Source organism: Plecotus auritus (assembly GCF_963455305.1).
Source record: "Plecotus auritus genome assembly, chromosome: 8".
NCBI lineage: Eukaryota > Metazoa > Chordata > Mammalia > Chiroptera > Vespertilionidae > Plecotus > Plecotus auritus.
Window position 1 is genome coordinate 35666438 of NC_137782.1, and position 27778 is coordinate 35694215.

The 27778-nt window shown below is 43.0% G+C and overlaps 1 protein-coding gene across 1 annotated transcript in view; it reads left to right on the forward strand.

Annotated features, from left to right (window-relative positions):
• The window catches only part of LAMA1 (laminin subunit alpha 1), a gene marked incomplete at its 5' end in the record, with an annotated part of 154073 nt that overhangs the window by 70953 nt on the left and 55342 nt on the right, over positions 1 to 27778 (forward strand). Inside the window, 14 exons of the mRNA XM_080683787.1 lie at positions 4768 to 4895; positions 6283 to 6369; positions 7018 to 7229; positions 10765 to 10871; positions 11182 to 11362; positions 11964 to 12100; positions 12989 to 13225; positions 14239 to 14382; positions 14887 to 15066; positions 16160 to 16345; positions 16895 to 17022; positions 18111 to 18231; positions 19219 to 19356; positions 26385 to 26506. Of these exons, the coding sequence (XP_080539913.1) occupies positions 4768 to 4895; positions 6283 to 6369; positions 7018 to 7229; positions 10765 to 10871; positions 11182 to 11362; positions 11964 to 12100; positions 12989 to 13225; positions 14239 to 14382; positions 14887 to 15066; positions 16160 to 16345; positions 16895 to 17022; positions 18111 to 18231; positions 19219 to 19356; positions 26385 to 26506 (2108 nt within the window). The remainder of the gene's footprint in view (positions 1 to 4767; positions 4896 to 6282; positions 6370 to 7017; positions 7230 to 10764; positions 10872 to 11181; positions 11363 to 11963; positions 12101 to 12988; positions 13226 to 14238; positions 14383 to 14886; positions 15067 to 16159; positions 16346 to 16894; positions 17023 to 18110; positions 18232 to 19218; positions 19357 to 26384; positions 26507 to 27778) is intronic.

Below are 27778 nucleotides of genomic sequence, written 5' to 3' on the forward strand. Positions count from 1 at the left end.
CCCTAACACTCACATCTTGAATCACCTAGTAGCTATCAAAACTAAGAAATGAACACTGGCACAGCCCCATCAACTAAACTGCAGGCCGCACTCAGATTCCGTCAGTTTTCCATGCCTGTCCTTTCTCCTTTCAGACCCAGGACCCCACACTGCACGCAGTGCTCTTATCTCCTTTAACCTGTGACAGCGTCTCTTCTCTCCTTGTCTTACGATGATGGCACTTTTGGAGAGCGCTGGGCATTCTGTGGAATGTCCCTCCCCTGGGCTGGGCTGTTTTCTCATGATTAGGTGGAAGTTATGCATTTGAGGCAGGTAGATCTGGAGGTGGTGTATCCTTAGTGTCCCCTGTTTTGTCACTATCCTCTTCCTGAGGATGTTAGCCAAGGTCACTTGAATGAGGTGGTGTCTGCCAGGATTTTCCAGTGTAAACTTATTTTCCCTTTTTAAATAAGTAATGTTTGAAGAAGCAAAAATAATAAAAATGTAGATATTTAAGGAATATCAAACTTGGTAGCATCATTTACCTGTTTAACTTGGCTTTTTTTCTGCTCTGTTTTTAAAAGAAACCTTTAATTCTGCCTTTTGTGTAGCTGTGTATAGCTCTTGGCCTTGTACATAGCTCTCTAGCTTTCAGTAATTAACCTTTTATTGATAGTTGGTTAGAGAGAAGTTTCCATTTTTCCTTAGTGTTCCTATTCTTTAAGACTTCATTACTTGAAGAGCAGTTTTAGGTTACAGCAAAATAGGAAGGTGTAGAGATTTCCCATATATGTCCTGCCCTCACACATGCACATTCTCCCCCATAATCAGCACCTCCCACTAGAGTGGTGCATTTCGTTACAATCGGTGAACCCACACTGACACATCATAGTCACCCCAAATCCATAGTTTACTTAGACCTTATTCTTTTCTCTGAGTTCTCCCAATTCTTGTCCCAGAGAAGCCAGTTTCTTTGCCTTGCAAAGAGAGGAGCATAAAATGCAGCTGTGCATGTCTTGGGCCCTCATGTCTTTCCTTTTCAGTCAAGAGATGTTTTACTTCCCTAGTCTCATGAGCCTTCCATCCTTCACATACCAGATCCACCAACAGAGATGGTCACGTGGGGGGATGGTGGCACACACCTGAGAATACATTGAAGCAAACCCTTGGAAGGTTCTTTAAAAGAGCTACAAAATAGCTTTTCCAAAGAGAAAGAAGACCCCATAGGCCCTTTGAGCGAAGAGAACATATCACAGGCATGTTGCAAGTGTACATAAGCAAATGTATTTTAATAAAACTAGTTATTTTGTGTAAACATGTAATTGCTTATCAAGGCCAGTTGATTTGTACTGATTATCAAAACCCAGGGGGGTGGGGAGTATAAAAAGAGTCTAAGACGTTGCTACTGAAATATCATCTGAGGACCAGCAGCATGGGTGTCATCTGGGAGCCTTTTTAGAAATGCAGAATCACAGGCACCTCTAAGACCTCTGGAGTCAGAATCAATAATTAACTCAGGTGATTTGGGTACACATTCAAGTTTAGAAGCTCTGGTCTAGGATAACCTTAAATGAAATTCATGAAACCCTGGTACAAAAGGATGTAATACAAATGAAATTTACGGGAAAACTTCCATCAACCTCAGGAATCATAGAAAAGTATATATTTAGAAACTGGGCTTATTATTTAAATTGTTGGATGAAGAACATGTTTGTAAAATTCGTGGCTCGAGTCTAGGAGGAGGGCTATAAAAGGAAATGGAGCAGGGTGGACACCAGGGGAGAGGAGAGGACTCACAGGTGGGCCGGGGTGGGTGATTACAGGTAGGAAGAGGTAGAGGTCAGAGGAGAAAGCTCCAGATGACACCTGCACAGTGATGGGGCCGATTGGGGGACCTGGGGAGGAAAGAATGTGCAGAACAGGGGCAGGGTTCCCTGGAGCCATACCACTGCCCAGGAGCTCAGCACTGCCTCCTCAGCCGGTGTGACCATCTCTGTCTCCTGTGCACCTCCTGCCCACCTAACTCGGCGATTTTACTTTTTAAAGAGATGTTTTCAATGAAAATGTCTTTTGTATTTATTCATTTTTTTCCCATTTGTGATGCTCTTTGCTCCTTGATGTAAATCCAGATTTCAACTGGATCTGTTTCTGCCACCTGAAGAACTATTTCAGCATTTCTCCCATGCAATCTGATGGCTGACAGATTCTCTTATCTTTTGTTCATATGAAAAAGGCTTTCTTTTACCTTCACTGTTGAAATATGTTTTTACACGTTTTTCTTTCAGTGCTTGAAAGTTGTTCCATTTGCTTATGGCTTGCAGTGTTTCAAATGGAAAGTCGAGTGCAATTCTTATCTGTATGACGCTCTGTGTGCTGTGTCTTTTTTCTCTGCCTGCTTTTCAGATTTTTCTCCTGGTGATGGATCACATTATTTTCTTCTTATATTCATATTTAGTAGTTTTCATTCCCCATTTTTATGAAAACACTGTATTTGGAAATGATTTAAAATGTATGCAAATATTGTAGGAATAGAATAGTACTTAGAACATCCACCACTTACCCAGATTCACCTACTGTTCATTGTTTTCCCTGTTTATTATTCTCATTATTTACCTATCTAATCATGATTTTTCTAAACTACCTGCCAATAAGTTGCATACATTATGTTCATTTATCTTTAAATATTTCAGTATGTATATCCTGAGAATAAGTATATGCTGTTTTGTAATCCCAGCACATTTATTAACTGCAGTAAATTTAACATGAATACTCTACGTTTTCTAATCTACCGTCTATTTTTCAATGTTGTCAACCGACTCAATTATGTCCTTTACTAGAGGCCCAGTGCATCCATGCACTGGGCCTCAGCCTGGCCTGCAGGAATCAGGCTGAAACTGGCTCTCTGACATCCCCCGAGGGGTCCCGGATCGTGAGAGGGCAGTTCTTGGGTGATGCACCTTGGAATTGGGCTCCCTCCTCTCCGGTTCTGGGTGCGTCACCTGAGAACCACAGTGGCCAAGTCACCACAGCTCGGCAGCTCCTACTTTGAGCGTCTGCCCCCTGGTGGTCAGTGCGCAGCATAGCTGCCAGTCAAAGTATCTGCCCCTGGTGGTCATTGCATGTCAAAGCTACCGGTCAGACGGTTGAACAGTCGCTTAGGCTTTTATATATATAGATAGCATTTTTCCCCTCCATTACAGGACCCCATCTAGAACTGGATATTTTATTTTATTTCATGTCTCTTTAGTCTCCTTTAATCCTAAATATTTGCACAGCATTTCTTTGTCTTTAATGGCATTGGCATCTTGAAGGATATAATAATTTTCCAAAAAATAGAATGTTGCTCCTTTGGGGTTCTTCTCTTATTTTCCTGTGAATAGATTAGGGTTATACTTTTCCAGCCAGAATACTTCATTAGTGTGTCCTTCTCAGAACATGGCATGTGGGAGCCCACCATGTCCACCCCCCTCACTGGTGGTGTTCATTCTGATCGCACAGGCTGGGTGTTGGTCCACTATATATTTACTGTTCTTTTCTTTTGTAATTAATCAGCAGTTTGAGGGAGACACTTTAAGACCATGCAAGTATCCTATTCATCATCAAACTGCCCCTTAGATTTTGCAGTCATTGAGGATTCTTGCCCAACCAGTACCTACTACGATGTCTGTAAAAGGAGGGGCTCTCCAACTCCAGCCCTTCCCCGTGCTTGTCGGTTGGCAGGAAGCATTCTTCCACAAGCAAAACCCCTCTCTTCTCCCCATATGTTTATTGGTTTACCTACTTGCTTCCTGTCTGAATTCATGAATTCCAAATTCTCCCAGATTTGGGCAGTGTGAGCATATCCAGTAGTTTTTGATTGTGTGATGAATATTGTTCAGTGAGTGTTATTATATTATTGAGTTTTTAGATTCTGTTGCTTTTGTTGTAAAGAACTTGGAAATTTGTTTTGGTAGACAGGTACATTCCTGCATGTCAGCATGACTGTTTCAAGGCTTTTAATAAAAACTTCGTGGGGGCGGTTCTGGTATAGGCTTTACTCTGTGGCAGGGTTAGCACTTCTAGGAACTAATTTTCCGTCTGGGGTCTCTAATGAGCATGCCGGGTATTTACCAGGGTCTCCCACACAGACTGCTTAGGATTCTAATGTCTTGAGCTCTCTGTGAGTTCTGAATTTTTCAGCTTATGGGTCACCTGTCTTTCCTTGACCTCAAGGAGTGATATTCTTCGCACAAGCAGCTTAGTATTCAGTAGCTATTTGAAGGGGTCTCCCAAGTAGATTTATGGAGCTCTTGCTCTAAGAAGCCCAAATTCCAGCAGGTTCATCCTTCCTAAACTATGACCTCTGTCTTTAATTCATCAAGACCCTCCTACCCCACCCCTGTTCTGCTTGGCAGGTGTCTCCAGGCAGAAAGACATGCGGTTGGAGGACTCATCCCAAGGTCTTCATTCTCTCGGAATCACAGACCTGCACCCTCTGTTGCCCGCACCTGAAAACAGTTGCGTTATAGATCTGTCCCAGTTTCCTAGTTGTTTCCTGCAGAAATACAACAGGGTACCAGTTACCCTGATGTGGCTGGGAATGAAAGCTCTTACGCTTCCATTTATACCCGTTAAAATTTTATTAGTTCATCTGTCAACAGGCAACCCTTCTTCCCTTCTCATATAACAGAGTTTTTAGCATTTTGTCTTTTTCTTTCTTTTTTTATTGTACTTCAAGTTGTTTTTTATGGATCTGACAATCCTCTACAGAACCTAGAGTTGAGCTGTCTTTCCATGCATGTGTCCTAGGCGTGCGAGCACAGCACCACCGGGGACCACTGTGAGCAGTGCCTGCCTGGCTTCTACGGGCGGCCTACCCGAGGGACTGCTGGCGACTGCCAGCCTTGTGCCTGCCCCCTCGCCTCAGCCTCCAACAAGTAAGCTGGCACCTGACATGGTCAGAATTTCCCTCCAGATGTGATAGCTTTAGAGCAGCACTGTGTGTGCAATGAGAGAGTGGATTTTGCCCAGTGGTCATTAATTAGGATTTAAAATGGAAGAATGGAAACATAGTTTGGTGTCTTAATTTATGCAAAGAAAGTTGTGTGATGGCAAGGACATTTGCATACTTTGTTTCCCTTTTGGTCTAAACTTGATCATCAATTATTTCACAAAGTATATACTTCATGCCTACCACTGGGCTAGGAGGTATAGGGGATACAGAGATGAATTAAACATGTTCCTGGGCTTTAAAAGTTTTTGATATAATGATTAAAATATTCAGCTCATTGGGAATGGGTGGACTTCATTTAATTTATTAAAAATATTGATTGCATACCTACGATATACTGGGTATTGGGGTAGATACTCTGAGTATCAAACTGTTCAGTGTGGCTACCCGCCCCCAGAATCTACAGTGTGGTCATGTCCACAGTGGAGGAGTGTCCACTGTATGGTGGGAATTGTCCAGGAACGATTCTGAGGAAGCTCTTGATCTGAGTCTTGAAGGGTGAGAAGGAATTTGAAGGCAGCAGAGAAAGGGCATCCTAGGCAGGAACTGAGTGTGGGCAGCGGCAGCATCAGCAGATCCGTCTGAGGAATGAGGAATGCAGGTGGTCAGAGCATAGGCGCAAGGGCAGGTGGAAGAGACAGTCAGGCGCAAGGCCTTGCACATCATGCTGGGCTGTGCTTGCAGGCCAGCGGCTTGAAAGCCCCCTTCTCCCTCACTGGTTTACCCTTTAGAACTTCCTCCACCCACATCCAAAAGTACCCCCATGGGGATTTTTATTTGAAACTCCAGTGTATAAAACAGGTACAATCAGGGCTACTGGGATAAAATTGTGAAGGACTCATCCACCCCTATACGCCCCTTCAAAGGCCGCCCCAAGACTCAGGACTAGTTTGAAGGGACCTGGATCAGCAGAGGGGTCCTTTGGGGAAATGTGATGACTGAAGTGTGTAAGCCAGCTCACTCTTGGCCTGTGTGGACTGGGCTCTGAGGCAGGCAGACCAAGCCAGGGAACCCAGAGGAGAGGAACTCAGAGCAGGCCTCCTGGAGGAGGTGACAGCTGAGCATTGGGGTTCACCTGGGTGAACCCAGGCAGAGAGGGGGAGAAGTGCTCTCTGGGTTGAGGGATGAGCAGGTGTAAGGATCTGGTGCCCATAGGCTTGACTGTGAGACCAGGGGCCTTGGAATCTGGGCTAAAGATTGAGGACTCAATTAAAGTTTGTAAGGACAGGAGTGGTAGAAATTAAGCACTTAAACTATTTCAAAATTCTACACAATCCACTGGAAAATTGCATTCACTTCTAATGTTTTGACAGTTTCAGCCCCACGTGCCACCTAGACGATGGAGATGAAGTGGTGTGTGATCAGTGCGCCCGGGGATACTCAGGGACTTGGTGCGAGAGGTACACTGCATCGCTCAACTGTTTCCAAAAGTTGCATTGAAAATTCATTTTAATAAATTCTATGTGTTTATTGTTAAATGTGTAGTTAAGTGTGGTTTTAGAGTTTTGATATGTAATTGTCATTTCATGTAATTATAGAGAAAAGCCAGTATATCTACTAAAAATTAATGTTGAAACTTCCTGGGAATTTTTTGAGCTCCTTGAGCTATTCTGAGTTCTCATGAATAACAATGGGAGCACTGAGGAGTCAGTATTTACTGTTCACACATTTAAATATCCCATTACCCTGAATAATTCGATGGGGGTAGTGGTTTGATTAATAGCTGTCTTCTGGAGCCTGAAGGCCAGTGTTGTCTGTTCCCATCTGTAAGTATCGGTGCGGAGTCTGGTTACAGTCCGTGGGAGAGGGTGACATCCCTGAGTGCTGGGGCAGGCGCACATCCCCTTAGATTTATGGCTCATTTTGGAGCCATAAATGAGTGAAGGAAATCTGTGAATGCCTGAACTTGGAGTTGCATTCCTTTCACAGTAAATCTTATGTAACAGGACTCAGTCTGATTGATTAACCATTCAGAGAACCCCTGGATGGTGGGGTAATGTCAAGAGAAATTGAATTTATTTGGATCCCTCTTTTGATGTTTTACGCAGATGCGCAGACGGTTACTACGGAAACCCAACAGTGCCTGGGGAATCCTGTATTCCCTGCAACTGCAGCGGGAATGTGGACCCCTTGGAGGCCGGTCACTGTGACTCCGTCACTGGGGAATGTCTGCGGTGCATTGGGAACACGGATGGCGCCCACTGTGAGCGGTGTGCTGATGGGTTCTACGGAGATGCTGTGACTGCTAAAAATTGCCGAGGTGAGTGTATGGGCCGTGAAGTCAGTCCATTACTCATGACCCTGTGAAGTCTCCATCCATTTACTTACAGGTGTCAAAGGGTGCCGAGGTAGCTTTATCTGAGTGGTTCTTGTGTTAATGCTGGGTATAGACTCAATACTTGAGCCGTCCTTACGGTAGTTTGATCAGTTACTCCATTGAGGTCAGATGGCCTGGAAAAGATGCATGCTCCCAGGTGAGGGGAAAGTGGAACTTTTCAAAGTGCTGGGCACCACTCCCAGGGACTGAGATGAAGCAAGAGCGATGCTCAAAGCCTGTCACTTTTGTGAGGGAGGTGCTAAGGGGTTTCATGAAGCAGATGGGATTTCCAGATGGGGCGTGGGAAATAGGGAGACTCTAGCCCTGGAAACTGGCATGTCTTAGGGGTCTGTGCCTGACCCAGCAATCCCACATTGCCCTGCAGGGTTCTGCTTAGGCCCTTGAAGTTATGGATCAGGTAGAATCACTCATTGAGGAAAAGTAGATTTTCCCGTGTCCCAAATGACAGAATTAAAGCCCAAAGGCCAAGACAGCTCTCAGATTTTTTTTTTTTTTTTTTTTTTTTGCACAGTTTGTGAAAGAGTGAAAGATCTAAAATGTCAATTAGAAAAATGTTTTGGATAATTTCCTATAAATGCGGAAGGCCTCCTATGCTATTACAATGTAGAGACACAAGAGGGTGCTAGAGATACAGAAAAATATTTTTACAGGCACACATCCACAGAACAAGGTTTTTAGTCCTGAGCCAATCAACCTGATCTTCAGCAGTGTGGCCACCTTGATAGCTTACCATCTGATTGTTTATCATATCAATCTAATCATATAGATACATGTGATAACTTGTATTTTTATAAAGCTTCGAAGTTTATGGAATGCTTTTACAGTTCTCATGTTGTTTCTTTTCATCTTGGCCATTTATTAAGTATCTATTACTTCCCAGGCACTTTTTATTTCCTGCATTTCTAAGTACTGCGACAGGAGCTGGAAATTTATGATCCAAGTCTTTTGGGGAGCTACACATGATGGTGTAGAGGAGAAGCACCTATGGGGCGCTCTTAGGCTTTGGAGTCTGACTAACGTAGGGTAGAGTCCAGGGTTGATTACTGACCAACTGTGTAGCATCAGGCAAATGTATTAACCTCTCTGAGCCACTATTTCTTATACATAAAATGGACATAATCATATGTATATATTAAGATCTTTCTGAGAAGTCAAAAGGATAACAAATTTGAAATTCTAGACATTATAATTGGCAACTATTTTAAATTAGCATTATTCCTAACATGAACAATTTTTAAATTAATAATCGGTATTCTAATTGTTATAGAAGGATGTAGAAGTTGTGTGACCTATGACAAGTTCCATATCTTTCTAAGGTTTAGATTTCATGTGGAAAATTATAGTGCTTTCCTCCTAAGTTTGTTACAAAGATTAAATGAAATATTGCCTGGAATCTGACAGGCGCAAACTGACTGGCACATAGTGTGATAAACATGATTTGTTATCAGCATCATCAATGTTTTGTGATGATCATACTTGGAATAAACTTTGAATTTTCCCCAGAGGAAGGGGAAGCGGTATGTGAGACACAGAGGGGGAGGCACAGAGGGAAAAACAGGGAGAAACCGATGAGTGGGTGTCCAGAAACCTTGCTAAGAGAGCTCCCAAAGAGAGAGAGTGGTCAGAAGGTCCCAGCCCGAAGAAAGGTATGGCAAGATGAAGACAGAATTTCCTCACGGAACTTGCACTTGGGAAGTCCCTGGAGGCTCTGGGGGAGGTGTTTTAGCAGATAAGGTGCCAGGACAGAGCCTGCTAAGGAGAAGGGAGGGAGAGGATAGGCATCAGGGAGATGGAACCTTGGAAAGTTAAGGGTGTGTGTGTGTGTGTGTGTGTGTGTGTGTGTGTGTGAGTGTGGTGTGTTTTCAGTGGGAGACCCTTGAGGATGGTTGGTCGCTGAGGAATGTTTGAAATACGGGCTTTATTATTGTTTAGGTATGGCAAGGCCAGCAGATCCGAGACAACTAGCATTGAGGACATAGTTTGTTACTCACAGGTGCCAGCATGGGGTTGCCAAGTGGGAAGCACCCCCGTTGGTCAGGAGGGAACATGTGGGCTAGAGCCTTTCTTGTGGTTTCCAGAGGAGGAAAGGATGAGGCAGGGTAAACAGGTTTAGAATTGGTTGGTTTCAGTGATTTCAGCAGATTTGGGGGCATAGGGGCTGCCCCTAGCTATCTCAGGCATGGCCCTGGGGTGATTAGGGCAGGTGGATAGTGGGATGTGAGAGCCCAGATGAACTTGAGAGCCCAGTAATGAAGGCAGTGTGGGCTCTGGATTGGCTGGCGCGCATATGGAAGGTGTTGTAGCTCTTCACTGTCTCTAGGAATTGACAAGCCCTGGGAGGGACAGTCTGTAAGATCCCAGAAGGCAAAGCAGCAGAAATGCAGGAAATAAAAAGGCATGTTTAATAGAAAGAGTTAGTGGTGTGTTCACAGTTTGGCTACAGGAATGGACAGAGCAGGAATAGGCAGCCATGAATGGGGCCCACAGCACTTCATAGGCCTCCCAGGAGCTGTTAGCATCCCACTTACACCAGAGCAAACCTCCAGTGACAGAGAGGCCTGGTGGTTGGCCATAGTCAGTCAAGGAGGCAAATCCCACCTTCCTCTGACCTTCTGCCTTCCAACTCCCATTGTCTCCAGGGCTCTGCCTCCCACTGCAGTGTGCTGCCACATGGGTGTGCCTGCGCTTAAGATATTCAGCAGTTTTTCTTCTTCACATCACTGTACCATATGACAGAGGTGGTGCATTTGCTGAATCCAAGTATTCATAAATAGTATATGTCCCTGGGATATTTTGTCAGTGCGCTTATCAAACATTTTTTTGTAAAGAGCATATTGACAGCTGTGGAATGAATATCAATTAAACATTTCTTGGACCCATTAAATTGCATCACTTTAAAAGGTGGGGGATTTTGTAGCTGTCTCATCAACATTGTAATTGTAGATAAGACGGAAAAGTCTGGCCTGAAGGTAAGTATATTCGAACTACAAATGACTCATGAGTTAGAACAGGGAAATATTTTTCATTAAATTATGGAATATAATATTTATCTACATTGGCATAGCTGAGCTTTAAAATAGATATAATTGGAATGAGAGCAAATGGTTAAGTTGATTTTGAAATCTTCATTGCATATTTTTTAATGAAACTTTGTGGATATACATTAGTGGTTCATTTTTAAAATTTCAAGGAATTGATGAAATTGGTCAAGTTAGTTTGCTAATTATTATTTTAATAGCTTCAGTAGTTTTTTTCTCTGTGATGATTTCTTCTACCAACCCTATTTTTGCTTACTCTTCAGAAAAATACTAAATATTTAAAGTTATTGCAAAGTAATATATGTATGTTTTTTTAAGTTTTGTGACCTAAAATACGAATGTTTACAAATTTTCCTTTGGGGACTGTGGGATCTCACTGTAACCGTACGGGAAGTGAACAGTATGTTTGTGTGCGCCAGCCTGTGAATGCCATGCGAAGGGCTCCCTTTCTGACGTCTGCCATCCTGAGACCGGGCTGTGCAGCTGCAGAGCACGTGTGACCGGACAGCAGTGTGACCAGTGCTTGGTAAGATGCCTGCGGTCATTGCATGCAATTAAAGTACCTGTTAGCTTGTCTATAATTGACACCTTGACCTTGGTTCAAATACAGGGAATCCGTGACTGCTGGTTAGAGCTAAGGCCCCAACACGACTGGTTGTGCTGTGCGTCTCTATCTAGGGAGAGTGTACTAATATGCAGTTTACAAAAGAATGAGGTCACGGACACTTTATGATTCTATGAAACATGCTATGTTTGATTTGGAAAACATTCTAATACTGTCAGTCACTTGTTAAAACGTGTTTTGCTTCCACATTTCTGCCCCTTTTGTGAAACAGCATGGCTATTATGGGTTGGACTCAGGGCTCGGCTGCCTGCCCTGTAACTGCAGCCCATCAGGCTCCCTGTCGGACGCCTGCACGGAGGAAGGCCAGTGTCACTGCGTGCCAGGTGTAGCTGGGAAACGGTGCGATAGGTGTGCGCGTGGCTTCTATGCATTCCAGGACGATGGCTGTACACGTAAGCTTTTGAATTCATCGTTGAGACTCTATCGTATTCCCCAGACATTTCTTTGGGCCCTTCCTCGACTCCTAAGTCTGTGAAGTGCCTTTACTCTTCCCCTTTTTAACATGCAGGATTCCATACCTCTTCTCTGTTTCCCTATTCTGGGCACATCCATAACCTTTGGTCAGGTTCTACTAATTATGTGAGCTTACATTAATTACTTAACTTGGCTTAGCTGTAGTTTCCTCCTTTGTAAAATGGAGAAGCTAATTATAGTCTCCATCCAGGAGTTATTTTTAAAGTGGTACATAGTCTGTAACACAGCATTTGGCATACAGAACAGGCTTGCTAAATACTGGCTCTATCTTTCCCCTCACCCCCCACCCACCCTGGTCCAGTCTTTTCTTTCTCCTACTGCGTCCCGATGACCTCTCTTCCAGCAGCATCTCTTGACTGGGAGGAGCCACCACTTCCCATGAGACACAAAAGGGGTCTTGGGAATCATGTGGTCTCTTTTGGATTATTAATAAAAGGGAGTAACTTGTAGACCAGCTTTGACCCCTTCAGTTGCCCACGGTGTGCTGCCCTGTAACACCACCATCTGTCTTTGCCGTAGCCTGTGACTGCGCTCACACTCAGAATACATGTGACCCAGAATCAGGGGAGTGTGTCTGCCCACCTCACACTCGAGGCGTGAGATGTGAAGAATGTGAGGATGGATTCTGGGGCTACGACCTGGAGCTCGGATGCCAGGTGTGTGCTCTGACCTCTGCATCTTCTTACCTGAGAACTGCTGTGCTATACAAGTTTCATTCCTATTCTTTTATCTATTAGCTTGATTTTTCACCTGTTGAATAGCTATATTTAAAAGCCAATGTGGATTGTAGGAATCAAAGTGAAAAAAGCTGCACCCTTAAAATACATTATTCTAAATTTTCTTCAAGAATCTAGCTGTGGAATTCATGGCTAAAAGATCAAAAATTTATTTTAGGGCCTTTAAAATATACTCTGCAATGTATGCTATCTTTCAGGATAAGGGCATAACTCACTTCAATGGGAGGCTTATGTCTGGTCTTCTAGGTTTCCAATTTGCTTTTTGAAAAAATACATATTTTTATTGATTTCAGAGAGGAAGGGAGAGGGAGAGAGAGGTAGAAACATCAATGATGAGAGAGAATCATCAATCAGCTGCCTCCTGCATGCCCCACACTGGGGATTGAGTCCACTACCCAGGCAATCGAACCATGACATCCTGGTTCATAGGTCAGTGCTCAACCACTGAGCTATGCTGGCTGGGCAGGGTTCCAATTTTCTATGTAACTTTCTTCAGTTAAACTTAGATATAGTTTGTGTTTTAAAAATGGAAAACTTAACTTGGCTTCTAAAGAATGTTTGGACGTATTAAGCAGATTGAATTTCTGGTCACAATCTTGGCACCATGTGCATGTGCCACAAAAATGCACAGATGTCCAGCAGTCCCTGCCTCCTGCTGGCATGTGGGCAAGTGAATCCATATGGCAACATGGAGAGAGACCATTCATTCGTATGATTTCCCCACATTTAGTGTTTTCCTGTAATCCCAGTGTGTGTACATGAAGATGTAGAAGCTGCCTTTTTATTTATTTAAATGTTTTCTTTCAGGCCTGCAACTGCAGTAGTGGAGGGTCAGCCAGTCATCAGTGCGATGTGCTCACTGGCCATTGCCAGTGTAAGCCTGTCTTTGGTGGACCGAGCTGCCATCAGTGCTCCCTGGGTTTCAGAGACTTTCCAGACTGTGTGGCCTGTGACTGTGACCTGAGAGGGACCGTGGTGGACACCTGTGATGAGGAACAGGGTCTTTGCAGCTGTGCACAGGGAACTGGTACCTGCTCTTGCAAGGTATGGGTCCTTGGCACTTCACTTTCTTCCTCTCTCTCACTCAGCATTATGACTTTTGGGCTTTTAACTATTTAAGCGCTAGGCTTCAGGCTTCTCCTAATGAGTTCACACTACCTTCTAGGTCTGAGTGAGTCTGTGTAGACTCTTCTAGAACTATGAATGATTCTTTAAATGGGCTCTTTACTGGTTATCACAAGTCAGATGATGAAACTGATTTGAGAAACACTGAGTTTTCTATCATGTGCTTCAGTTGGCTGAGTAGCTGATTTGTCTTGGACATACAGGTAAAAGAGATTCACAGGGTTAAGAAGACTTGTGATTTTAGAGCTGGTAAGTAATTAGTTCTTTGTATGTGCTAGAAGACGAAAGGAAATTCGTGTTTCTTATTTTCCCAGGAGGTAAGATTTCAACCTCATGCTTAATTCCACATATTTTCATTAGTTTTCCCATAGTGCTTTGTTATAAGGAGGTCATTGGTCACCTTCTCTGTTCCTTCTCTGGGTCTGGTGTGATGGAAGCCAGACGGTAGTGGTGATTAGTGACTGGGGATGAGGCAGGGAAAACTCATATACGTACTATGGCCAGGGAGTAATGGAAACATCCGTGAATACTTTTGTCTTCCCTATTCATGACAGCAGTTCTTATTGTACATGGTCTGAACAGGTGGGATCTGGTTCATGCTTCTCCACCCTGACCCATCATCAGAGTCACCTGGGACCTCCAGAAAGATTCTGGGTCCCCCTCCAGGAGGTTCTCATCAGGGATTCTGTATTTTTCTAAAGTGTCCAAGAAGATTCTAGTCATCAACTATGTTTGGGAGTCACTTATTAAGTTTTTGAGAGAACTGATCCTCAGAGAGGTAAACGAACTTGCCTAAGGAACAGCTAGTTCAGAGATGTTTGTTGATCCAAAATTATTTAGGTGGTTTGGTTTATTTCATGTCTGTTTCTTCAGAAATCATGTATTTTTTTCAGGTAAAAATGAGTCTATTATTATTATTTCTTCCCCTTTAGGAAAATGTCCTTGGCCTTCAATGCAATGAGTGTCGGGCCGGTACCTATGCTCTCCATGCTGACAACCCTCAGGGCTGCACCCCGTGCTTCTGCTTTGGGCTGTCACAGCTCTGCTCGGAGCTGGAGGGTTATGTGAGGACACCGGTAAGTTAGGCATGCAGTTAACATGTTCTGGTTTTAAGCCTGAACCCTTGGGATTCGGGTGGGGCTAAGGAGAAAAGTTCAAGTTCTTACATTAAATTTTGCTTTTATGGCATCAGAAATACTGAGACACTAATTTGGGTTTCTTATGAATCAGAATTCTGCTTCTGCTGTCCAAAGAAATATATGGAGCTAGAACTTAAAGAATTCAGTGTTGCTCCTTAGCTGGTCTATCAAAAGCTTTAGTTGGAGAGGAGATAAACTGCAACATCTCGAAGGTCTCTATATAACTGAGCATTGTCCCGTATAGCAACAGTTTGACCCTAAATGCTTAAAACACTTTCCGATCATTTTAATCCACATGTTTAAGTTTAAAGGAAAAGTGTTCATTATTCGGGTTTTAATAATGAAGCTATCTTGTCTGGGAAATAGTGGTAGAATCTGACAAATCAAAAGTATGGTTTAAGTCATGTTCTAAGGTGCATTTTTCCTCCCTTCCATGACTAGATAACGCTGGGCTCAGATCAGCCTCTTCTGCGAGTGGTTTCTCAAAGTAACCTCGGGGGCACGACCCAGGGGGTGTATTACCAGGCCCCTGATGTGCTCCTGGACGCTGTGACCGTCCGGCGGCACGTCCACGCAGAGCCATTTTACTGGCGGTTGCCAGAGCAGTTCCAGGGAGACCAGGTGAGCCCCCCACCCAGCCGAGAGCCGTGCACGCTCCCGGGGATACCGGTGTCATTTGAATCACTACAGACTGTGCTGGCCTATCCTTCACTGAAGAGCTTATTAATTTTCTCTTCCGAGTGGGGATTTATAAAAATCCTCCTGAATGTATGGATTAATTTTCTAGTCTTTTAAAAATTCAAATCATAATCTCTTTTTCTTCCTTAAAGAAGTCATTCAAGAAATATTTATTGTTTTTACTGATATAAGCTCAATACAAGCCTGGGTGCTATGCCTATAAGGTCTTTCTCAGAAATCATCCCGTTTGGGGGAAAGAATCTTGAAAGCATCACTTGCATTTTTGCTTATATAAACATTGGAATCTGTATGTGAATTCACCCTGATCGTTAAAATGTGCAAATATACACCTAGTGAGCCTACAGAGATAGGTAATTTGTAATTCAAAGGAGCTTGAAAATAATTGGGACCATTGCTGCATTGATTGTTATTTTGGAACTTACCTTTGTCAGTGTCATCAAGAGGAAGCTGTGGGAGGTGATGGATGTGACTGTGATGGGGGTGATGGTTTCACAGGTATATACTTATCCCCAAACTCATCAAGTTATATACGTTAAATATATACGGCTTTTTACAGCTAATTGTGCCTCAATAAAGTGGTTTAAAAAACAACTGTACTATAGTCCACATATGAGTGGCGAGGGGGTGAGGGGAGGGTGAAGTGAGTAAAGGGGTCAAATATTGTATAGTAAAGGAAGGAAGCTAGCCTTTGGGTGGGGGCACACAAAAGCATGCACAGATGTTGAATTATAATGTTGACACCTGAAAATTATATAATGTTATTAACCAATCTTATCCCAATAAATTTAATTTTTTAAAACTTTATAAAAATCACTTAACAAAGAAAGGACTATAGCTTAAGTGAACTTAATCTGTCATTAAGTAGAATTAGAGGGAAGCAAATTCTAGACAGCATATTCTACCCATGTGATGTATTTTTAAGATGCAAGATTTCTAAATGGCAGCAGGCTTGTAATGAAATATTTTAAAATCAATGCTGTGTCAGTGAAGTAAGCAATAATTTACTACTTGATAGCTCCTGGCCTATGGTGGCAAACTGAAGTACAGCGTGGCCTTCTATTCCTCTAATGGCATGGGCACCTTCAACCTTGAGCCTCAAGTGCTCATCAGAGGAGGCCAGACCAGAAAGCAAGTCATCTACATGGATGCACCCGCACCAGAGAACGGAGTGAGGCGAGAGCAAGAAGTTGAAATGAAAGAGGTGACCATGTGCTCTTTTCATATAAGCCCCTCAAAGGTGTGAGCTTTGCTGTGGACATAATGATGTCAGTAAGCTGCTAGTAAGAGAGTGATCTCAGAGAGCCTGGCATCAAAATTCCAATGGGTTTTGCAAGATTTCTAAAAATGACTCAAATTCCTATTCTCAAGACACTGATGTAAGACTTACGTTAATTTAGTGGGAATTGCATTTAAATCCTTGATCTTGGTACACAACTCTCTAGCTGTGTGGACATAAGGGTAGGAAGTCTTTGGACTTGCTTGAATCTGGGCAGTGTGTATTCATTCACAGGGAGATACTGACTGACTGGCCACTGTGTGGCTGCCACGGGTGACATGTGTGGATACAGGAGATTGGCACTGCTGCCCCCTGGGAGGTGACAAGAGGTCTTCCTTAATTAAATTTAGTGACATGCACAGAACTGGGCTCATTTTTGGAGAAATACATAAAATAATCACTTTCTTTGTAAGTTCGTGTGCTTCTGAGAATTTGTACTCTGAATTTTTCATTGAATGTTTTTCCCATCCACAGAATTATTGGAAATATTTTAATTCTGTTTCTGAAAAGCCTGTCACTCGCTCAGATTTTATGTCTGTTCTTAGCAACATTGAGTACATTCTCATCAAAGCATCTTATGGTCAAGGGCTACAGCAAAGCAGGTACGTGGAAACTTCTAGAATTTAAAAAATATTTTTCTTATGTGAAAGCAAAGTGGAGGGGTTTGATGAGATTTGATTCACTTCACCCCCATTACCTCCTATATTTATTAATATAGGTATTTCTGTTCTCCACCAAAACCTTAATAAATTTTAGTATTAGTGTGAAATGTATGAAAAATGACATAGAGCATTCATCTCCCATACCAATGTGGGTATAAAATATAAGTACAGCCCTGACTGGTTTGGCTCAGTGGATAGAGCGTCGGCCTGCGGACTGAAGGGTCCCAGGTTCGATTCCGGTCAAGGGCATGTACCTTGGTTGCGGGAACATCCCCAGTGGGGGGTGTGCAGGAGGCAGCTGATCGATGTTTCTCTCTCATCGATGTTTCTAGCTCTCTATCCCTCTCCCTTCCTCTCTGTGGATAATCAATAAAATATATTAAAAAAAAAATATAAGTACATAATGGTAATATCTTAGATGAGGAAAAAATGTAAACAAATATTTTTAAGTTCTGCTATTTTCTGCTCTTAAACCGCAATGCTCATTTCTTTGTAAGTAACATATCAATAATGCTGTCACCTGCTCACTTAACCCATAAAGGAGGCCACTAACTTTTGGCCCAACTGGTATTTCAGGAGCTCTTTCAAGTATATTTTCTGTAGCACTATTTTTTTTTTATCCTCACTCAAGGACATGTTTTTATTGATTTTAGAGGAAGGGACAGGGAGAGAGAGAAACATTAATCTGTTGCCTCCTATATGCACCCTGACCAGGGATTGAACCTACAACCTAAGTATGTGTCCTGACTGGGAATTGAACCCCAAGCCTTTTGGTGTGTGGGAGGATGCTCCAACAAACAGCCACCCAGCCAGGGCAGTAACACGATTTTTAAGTCTAAAATGTGGCCTGAGAACCTCCACTGTGTAAGGACAGTATGAACGTGCTTTCACACATTTCCTTTGTAATCCTGAGGAAAGTGCGGCTGTAATATATGTGCAAATTTCATTACTTGCTGCGCTGTTTCTAGGACATGTCTTTCTAAAAATTGGTGTTTTCTCTCATCCTTCTTAACACAACGGTTTCCCAGGATCTCAAACATTTCCCTGGAGGTCGGCAGAAAGGCTGATGAGCTGCCCCCGGGGAGGGAGGCGGCCTTGCTGTTAGAGAAGTGTCTCTGCCCTCCTGGCACAGCTGGATTCTCATGTCAGGTGGGGAGACTGGGATGCAAGTCCATGTCCTGGTTTTGGGTTGAAATATGCTTGTTATAGCAGCTCTAAGTGATGAACAGAATGCATGCGTGTCATATTATTTTTCCCTTAATTTTTTTAATGTGGTAAAATATGTATAAACATATTTTAGCCATCTTAAAGTGTACAGTTTTGTAAGGTTAAGTACACTCACAGTGATGTATAGCCAATCTTTAGAATTATACCTGGCAAAACTAAAACTCTGTGCTCATTAGACACTAACTCCCATTTCCTTCTTACCAGTCCTTGGCAACCACCACTCTGTTTTCTCTATCTATGAATGTGACTACTGTAATTGCCTCACATGAGTGGAACCAAAAGACAGTATTTATCTTTTTATGACTGGCTCATTTACTTAGCATAATGTATTCAAGGTTAATTCATGCCACACAATGTATCTGGATGTGCTTCACTTTAAGGCTGGAAAATATTCTGTTGTATGTATAGACTATGTTCTGTCTCTCCATTCATCCACCAATAAGATACTTAGGTTGTTTCACCTTTTGGCTATTGTGAATAATGCTGCTATGAACATGGGTATACAAATATCTTTCCAAACCTGCTTTCAGTTCCAAGCCTAGCTTTTCAGTCGGATCGCTAGGTCATGTGGTAGTTCTGTTTTTACGTTTTGAGGAGCTGCCACACTGCTCTCCACAGTACTCCACCATTTTATGTCCCCTCTCACAAAGCACAGGTTCCAGTTTCTCCACTTCCTCCCCAGCACCTGTTCTTTTCTGTGTTTTTGTTGTTGTTTTATAGTAGCCATCCTAATGGTGTGAGGTGGTGTGTCATGGTTTTGATTTGCATTTCCCTAGTGATTTGTAATGTTGAGCATCTTCTCATGTGTTCATTGCCATTTGTGTGTCTTTGGAGAAATGCCTACTCAAACTTTTTGCCCAATTTAAAATCGGATTTTTATTCATTTTCTTTCCTTTTGCATACCCTCAGGACTGTGCACCTGGTTACTACAGAGGGAAACTGCCGGAAGGTGGTGACAGGGGACCTCGCCTTCTGCTTGCTCCTTGTGTGCCCTGCAACTGTAACAACCACAGCGACACCTGTGACCCTGAAACGGGGAAGTGTCTGGTATGTTTGGGGGGGTGCTTGCCTGAAAGTTGGAATCAGGGTAGGCAGTGAGCATTGAAATTTCTGGTTCAAAGTCACACCGGTCCCTTGGTTTAGAGAGAGCTTACATTTAGCTAAATGTAAGATACACATGTATTTTCTTCAGAAAGGTTTTAACTAAGTGGTCTGAGATTGCTAATGGAAATTCTTTAAAAATGTTGCTTCCTTGAATTTGTTTGCAGGCATCAGTTTGGAAATTGGCTAAGTGGGCCTTGCTTATACTTAACGGTGCCAGTGGTTATAGTCACAGTAGATGAGAACTTGACATCATAGAATTTGAAGAGTCAGCCCAGCCATGTGGCTCGGTGGTTGAGCATCAACCCATGAACCAAGAAGTCACCAGTTCGATTCCTGGTCAGGGCACATGCCCGGGTTGTGGGCTCAATCCCCATTAGGGGGAGTGCAAGAGGCAGCTGATCGATGTGTCTTTCTATCCCTTTCCCTTCTTCTCTTTCTAAAGTCAGCAAAAACATATTTAAAAAAAAAATGAAGAGTCACCTGGAAGTATTAAAATAAGTTAATGCCAATGTTAAAAATGTATTTCTCTGCACTCTGTTTGCATTTGTAAACAATTTCTATTCTCGTGGCTGTCTTAGTATGCATTTGCTTCTCAGACACCTTCCCCTAGACCAGTGCTCGGCAAACTCATTAGTAAACAGAGCGGCAAACCGCAGCTCGCGAGGTCTCAGGGTCATGAGGAGAACTCTAATCACTGTAAGGGACCACGTGACCCAGACAGAAGTCTTGTGGCCCAGATTGAGCACGAACTCTCGTGCTCATGATTTTGCTTAAGTTGTCATGGCCTTATTGATAACATAGAATAATATGATACTCTTTCCCTACTCCTAAAACCTCATCCTTTATAATAACATGTGGAAACATTGGTAAATTGTATAAATTGTTCCAAGGCTAACTTGCCTCATGTAAAATAACTTATTGAAGAAAAATGGACTGCCCACCAAGAGAGACACACTGGAAGCATTAGGGGTCCTGGTTGTGGCCCAGAGGAATGAGGACCAACTGGCCTTCAGTCACACTAGATCTGCCTTCCTCTTCTTTTACTGAGAAGCATCTTTCATATGTGGAATTTAAAAGCAGTTTCTACAAGGGAAATTGCTACATTACAGCAGTGCATAGGTGAATTTAGAAACTGAAATACTTCATGGTTTTTTTTTTTTAAATAAATCTTTATTCAGATTATTACCATTATTTCTCCTTTTTCCCCCCATAGCTCCCCTCCACCCGGTTCCCACCCCACCTTCTGCCCTTACCTCCCCACCACTGTCCTCATCCATAGGTGTATGATTTTTGTCCAGTCACTTCATGAACCCCCCCATACCCCTTTCCCCCTGAGAATTATCAGTCCACTCCCTTTCTATGCCCCTGATTCTATTATATTCACCAGATTATTCTGTTCCTCAGGTTTTTAATTCACTTGATTTTTAGGTTCACTTGTTCATAGATATGTATTTGTTGTTCATAATTTTTCTCTTTACTTTTTTCTTCTTCCTCTTCTTTAAGAATACCTTTCAGCATTTCATATAATACTGGTTTGGTGGTGATGAACTCCTTTAGCTTTTTCTTATCTGTGAAGCTCTTTATCTTCCCTTCAATTCTGAATGATAGCTTTGCTGGGTAGAGTAATCTTGGTTGTAGGTTCTTGCTATTCATCACATTGAAAATTTCTTGCCACTCCCGTCTGGCCTGCATAGTTTCTGTTGAGAAATCAGCTGACAGTCGTATGGGTGCTCCCTTGTAGGTAATTAACTGTTTTTCTCTTGCTGCTTTTAATATTCTCTCTTTGTCTTTTGCTCTTGGCATTTTAATTATAATGTGTCTTGGTGTGGTCCTCTTTGGATTCCTTTTGTTTGGGGTTCTGTGCGCTTCCTGGACTTGTAAGTCTATTTCTTTCACCAGGTGGGGGAAGTTTTCAGTCATTATTTCTTCAAATAGGTTTTCAGTATCTTGCTCTCTCTCTTCTTCTGGCACCCCCATAATTCTGATGTTGGTACGCTTGAAGTTGTCCCACAGTCTTCTTACACTATCTTCAACTTTTTGGATTTTTTTTTTTTGCTTTTTGCTTTTTCGGTTGAGTGTTTTTTGCTTCTTTGTGTTTCAATTCTTTGACTTGATTTTTGTGTTCCTCTTGTCTGTTTTTGGGTCTCTGTATAATATTTTTTATTTCAGTCAGTGTATGTTTAATTTCTAGTTGGTCCTTTTTCATATCTTCGAGGGTCTCATTGTATTTATCGGCCTTTTCTACGATATTCTTAAAAAGCCTTATAACCGTGGTTTTGAATTCTATATCCAGTCGTTTGTTTTCCTCCATTTCTTTCGTTTGTGATCTGATTCTTTGATGCCGCATTTTCACTCTTCCCTGAGTTGGTAAGGTAGATTTGTGTGCTAGGTTTCCAATATGGCCCAGTGGGTCTGCCTCCCCAGTTAACCTGAGGTGGACACTCTTGGTGCACCCCTTTGTGGACTGTGTGTACAGCCTTGTTGTAATTAAGTCTTGATTGTTGTTGGTATCACTGGGAAGAATTGACCTCCAGGCCAGTTGGCTGTAAGGATCAGCTGTGTCTATGCTGGGAGAAGTTTGGTGCTGGAGACAGCCTTATAGGATTAGACTTGCCAAATTGCAATAGCCTCTGTGCTTAGCTTGGATGGGGTGGAGTCTCAGTCTTGGCTTCCTGTCAGCCTTACTCTTGTGCGCACGTGCGCGCCTTCAGACCTCCACCTTCCCTGGCTCCTGAGTCTCTGCCGGAGAGTCCAGACTCCCCCCACAAGAGCGTGGGTCCCCAGGGGCTTGCCTGGAACCAGGGTTCAGTGCAGTCAGGAACCTCTGACTCCCTTCCACTAGGGAAAGCCTGTGGCAACCTCCACAGCCTTTGTGCGCACTGGCACGCGCGCGCGCACTTTCAGTCCTCCGCCTTCCCCGGCTCCTGAGTCTCCACCCGAGAGTCCAGACTCCCCCCACAAGAGCGTGGGTCCCCAGGGGCTCGCCTGGAACCGGGGTTCAGTGCAGTCAGAACTGGGGCCCAGTGGAGTCAGAAACCTCCGACTCCCTTCCACGCCTTTGTGCGCACTGGCGTGCGTGCGCGCTTTCAGTCCTCCGCCTTCCCCGGCTCCGGAGTCTCTGCCCAAGAGTCCAGACTCCCCCCACAAGAGAGTGGGTCCCTAGGGGCTCGCCTGGAACTGGGGTTCACTGCAGTCAGAACTGGGGCTCAGTGCATTCAGGAGCCTCTGACTCCCTTCCACTAGGGAAAGCCTGTGGCAACCTCTGCAGCCTTTGTGCGCACTGGCGCGTGCACGCTTTCAGTCCTCCGCCTTCCCCGGCTCCCGAGTCTCCGCCCGAGAGTCCAGACTCCCCCCGTAAGAGCGTGGGTCCCCAGGGGCTCGCCTGGAACTGGGGTTCAGTGCAGTCAGAACTGGGGTTCAGTGTGGTCGGGGGCTTCCTTCTTCCTTCCGCCAGAGAAAGTCAGCCAGGCTCTCAGCCGCCCTTCCTCTCTGCGCGCACAAAGACCCTTTGCCGTACCTCCAATTCTCTGTGAGCTTTTCTCTTTCCTTCTAGTTGTAGAATTTTCACTCAGCCAGCTTTCCTGTGGTTCTGGATGGTGTCCGTTCTGTCTTTTAGTTGTAGTTTTGAAATTGTTGTGCGAGGCAGCAGTTTAGGTGCTTACCTATGCCGCCATCTTGGTTTCTCCTCCGGTTTTTCTTAATTAAAAGATATGTGTTAACCTTTGCTAACCCCATTATATATGTGGAATTAAAGAATTATTCCAGTCATCCAAGGTAAAATGGACTTAATGAGGATGCAAATAGCTGCAACACTATTAAGAAAAATTTATTCATTCTAATCAGCTTATGCTCCAGGCAAAAGGGAGTGCTAATAGAGAAAGGGGGAAAATATCATCTGAGGATTTAAGGAGAATTGATTTCAGGCAACATAAAGTGAGATGTAATTAAGTGGGAAGGTCCCTTGGCTAATCATAAGGACAGAGGTCACATGAACAGTTTAAAAAGTTGATCAGTTCTTTCAGACTGCATTTGCAGCTAACTATTCTAACAAGATTAGATACTCCCAGGACATTAAATTATGACCTTGCCTTTCCTGGCCTGAGTTCACCAGAACAAAGTTCCAAGATCTTCAGCTGACTTGTTGATTTGTACTAGGAAAGAACATGAAAGATTGTGGCAGTCTTCCCAGCATAAACCATGATGGATAGCTTCCAGACACTTCCCTGCTTGGGGAATGGTTGGCCAGATGTGACCTGGAACCCCTAGGAGACCTCCCCTGGGCCTGTTAATTTTGCAGTAACACCACAGTGGACATGCATAATGCCAGAAGACTGGACAAAAGATTATAAATGTAGATTATAAATCACAGGGTTGAGCAGAACACATTTTGTTTCTTGCTGTTCCCCCTTTTTTATGGAAGATCTGTGTTCTATGCTTGTCCCTACAAGGTATTGCTAATTACTATAACCAAAACCCATTCTAACAGAAAATGGTGTCTGGGCTTAGAGCTTGGAAGTTCAGGGCTGCAACAGACCTGTTTTTGTCAGAGTCCCTTCAGATCTTAAGACTAAACTACAATATCCATGCCAAGCGGTTTTTTAATGTATATGTACACACCTCCAGCTCACTCGCACAACAGCTCAACTCATCTTTGGGCAGCCCTGATTGCTCCTGGGACTGGTGCCCTTGGATCATCTGCCCGTTGGTACAGTTTTAGTATTTGGAGTCATGGAGACAAGAAACTAGCTCAAATGTGGTCATGAAAAGTGGCAGTATCTTAACAAGTAATTGGTAAAAACACTGGACAAGACTCTTCTTCCACGTGTCCACAGGCTCTGAGTATTCAGCCCTCTTAGTCAGACACCCTCAGGGTACATGCACATGCTGGTCACCTGTGATGGTTCTGCGTCCATTCACCATTCTGAGGTGTGAGGCCAGCATCTGACTGAAAGCATGCTCAGGGCCCAATGCCCAGTCACTACTGCCCGTCCCAAACCGACCATACACTAAGATGCTTACATTCTTTCCACAAGTTCAGCACGTGGGGCCTTGCTCTTTGAACTTGGGACCTTACCTTCTTCTTCAGTCTTATCTGTGAGACCTCTTTTGTGGTGCAGTACAACCATTCATTTCCATTTGACAAAGTCTCTTAAGCACTCTCTAAGCATTTGTGAGAGTATAGGTGGGCGTCAAGACCTTTTGGATATGATTTTGTCATCCAGCATGTAGGATGTTCCTCCCTCTTCATGTCACTGGGCCTTTGGTATTATCATAGAAGAGACTGATCAGAAATGTGATCTGAAAGGGGGTGGGGAAACCAATGAGCAGAGAGATACCCTGGGGGTCCCTCTCCCCAGCTATTTTCTTCCAAGTGATAGGACTCAGCCCTTTTCCAGTTGAAAAATTGACAGGTTCTCTGTGCATTTCCCATAGCAACCAACTCATCCCACCTGTCAGTTCCCATGAACATGTTCTTATTTGCTTGCCACTCTTTGGGCAAGGGCTTGGAAACCAGGGAGCTCATATGTTAGGGGGAGCTTTTAATGTTGGAGTTGGTATTACCAATCAAAAACCAAAAAGTCTGCTTCAGTCCTGTTCACCATCTAATATTTATTCTTTAACAGCCATATCTCTATCTCTATATCCATATTCATATCCATATCTATATCCATACCCATATCTATATCTGTATCTACATCTATATCTATATCTATATCTATATATCTATCTATATCTATCTATATACATACCTGTAAAAGGCTAATATGCAAATTAACCTAACGGCAGAACGATTGGTTGCTATGATGCAATCTGACCACTAGGTGGCAGACACTCAATTGCAGGAGCTGCCCTCGGTGGTCAGTGCGCTCCCACAGGGGGAGCACTGCTCAGCCAGAAGGCAAAGGTGGTGGCGGGAGCTTCTCCTGCCTCTGCAGCAGCACTAAGGATGTCTGACTGACTGCTTAGGCCTGCTCCCTTCTGGGGCCTCCTGGACTGCGAGAGGGCACAGGATGGGCTGAGGGACCCTCTTCCCCCTCCGCCCCCCAGTGCACGAATTTCATGCACTAGGCCTCTAGTATATATATACAACTTTTACACACATTTTCTTTTTAAGAGAGTGGTTGCAAATTATACTTCTAAAGAGATGCCAGTTTTAGGGGCCAACTGGGTCCCAGTAAAATTTATTTTCATCAGGTAAAGTAGGAATACAATTTTAAAATAAAAATACTGGAATCATTTTTAATAAGAAAAATGTCAAAGTAGTTTTTCAAACATATAAAAAGGTTTCTCTCTACATCCTCTCTTGCTTCCCACTATAAAGCCTGAGGTAGTGCATTTGTTCAGTGGCTTCTGTCACTGAGTCAGACCCAGTCCAGTGCCCAAGGCCAGACAAAGGCAGGTTTTGTGTTGGACTCGATGTCAAGAACTGGTTGGTCTTATAGGTTAAATGTTTTTAATAGCCTACTTTTAGGTCCAAATGATGGCATAAAATTTAACCAGAAATGATTTGGTTATTGCAGGAGTCTATTGGTGCTGCTCTAAAACCCTGCGTTTTCTTCCCTCACATCTATTTCCCATGTCATTTATTCATTCATTTTTGCTCTTTCAACTCCCTACATGTGATCATTGAACCCCAACCATGTGCAAAGCCAGTGTGCTTCAGATCCCTTTAAATCACTATATATTTTAGATTCAAATTTTAAGGATCAAAAGCTAGCTGCTCTGTGGATATTTTCCATAAGAAGAATGTATTAGTAATTTCTAGGCTCTACTGGGTAAGTACAGTTTTATAATGAAAGAAGGCCACAGAGTGGGAAATGTTTCCATGATTTAATAAACTTGAAGAAATGCTCCCTTCCCTAAGATTTAAAAATAAACGGACATGAAACATGGTGGTGCTTACCTGTTACCAGATAAGGATGATTTCTAACAACTTCCTGTTTTCACTCTTCTTAAACATGGGGCCCCAGAACTGCGGCGATAACACGTCTGGTGACCACTGTGATGTGTGTGCTCCCGGGTACTATGGGAAGGTGACGGGCTCAGCCACCGACTGCTCTCTGTGCACCTGTCCTCACAGCGGCCCTGCCAGGTGAGCTTGTGCAGATGCGCTGCACACCTGCCCCACTGAAGCTGGGGGTGATTCCGTTTTCAGCCCCAGTTCCCAGGGTCTGTACATGGTCTATTTTAATTAATATTCTCCATGGGTTGAGAAAGGCTAATTTTAGAAAAAGTGTTCAATTCTCACAAGCACTTGAAGAGAATCTTTTCAAAAGCAAAGTATCTGTGTTGGTATTGGGGTGTGAAAATGGAACCAATTAAAGAAAGGACTTTCAGGTTGTTGGGGTTTCTTTTGGTGTGTTTTTTAAGACCAATTTTAGCCTCCAACCTATGTTTCCAGTGTGCCAGGAGGTGAATTATTATTTCTATGAATAATGATATAAGGAATTATGTTCCTATTTAGTGTAAGTGAACAGGTTTAGAATTTATATTGGGTGACGATTGATGAAATGTAGAAATGCTACATTGTGATGAAATTGGGGCCAGGTTCTACCTGGCACTCATGATGATTGTGTAGAATTATCTGCACACCAAAAAGAACCAGAGATTTTAAGTGGAAGTTGGAATATCTGTGGGTCCTCTTTGGTTTTAATGAAAATTGTAATTCATAAATATCATTTTATCATTGCTTAGAATATTTGACACGGCATTGAACACAGAAAGATCAAATACACACATTTAGTATACTAAAATGAAGTTTTCTTTTCAATATTTGAATCTTCTATCTTCTATTATCTCCAAGAAAGCGATGCTTGACGGTGAATACCAAATGAGAGGCACTGTGTAAACTTTCCTTGTAAACTATTAAGCACCCTAAAATTTATTGTTACCATTAATGTTTTGTATTAAATCTGTATATAAAATTTGACTCAATTCCACTCCTATAATCTAAACTACAGAAATACTTGCATATGTGTGTAAAGATGGATACATTTTATCATTGCTTATACTCCTGAGAAACTGGGGAGGAACTGAAATGCTGTCTACAGGGAATGGATAGACATTGTGGTACATACCTAGAGTGAAATATTTCACAAACACTGAGAAAAAAATAAGGTATATCTATATGTACAAAATTGGAGAAATGGCCAATTAATTACCTAAGTGTGACTATATAATATGATGCTATTTTGGGAAAAAGTTTATATTCATATGTATATTCATATCCATAGCTCCATGGCTGTATGTGCCCAGAGAAATGTTTGGAAGACATTTCTGTAATGTTTGAATATTTTACTTTTTCAGTCAAAAAAGGTTCTAACCATCCCCAGAGCCTATGATAATGACTTTCAGTTTACACTGC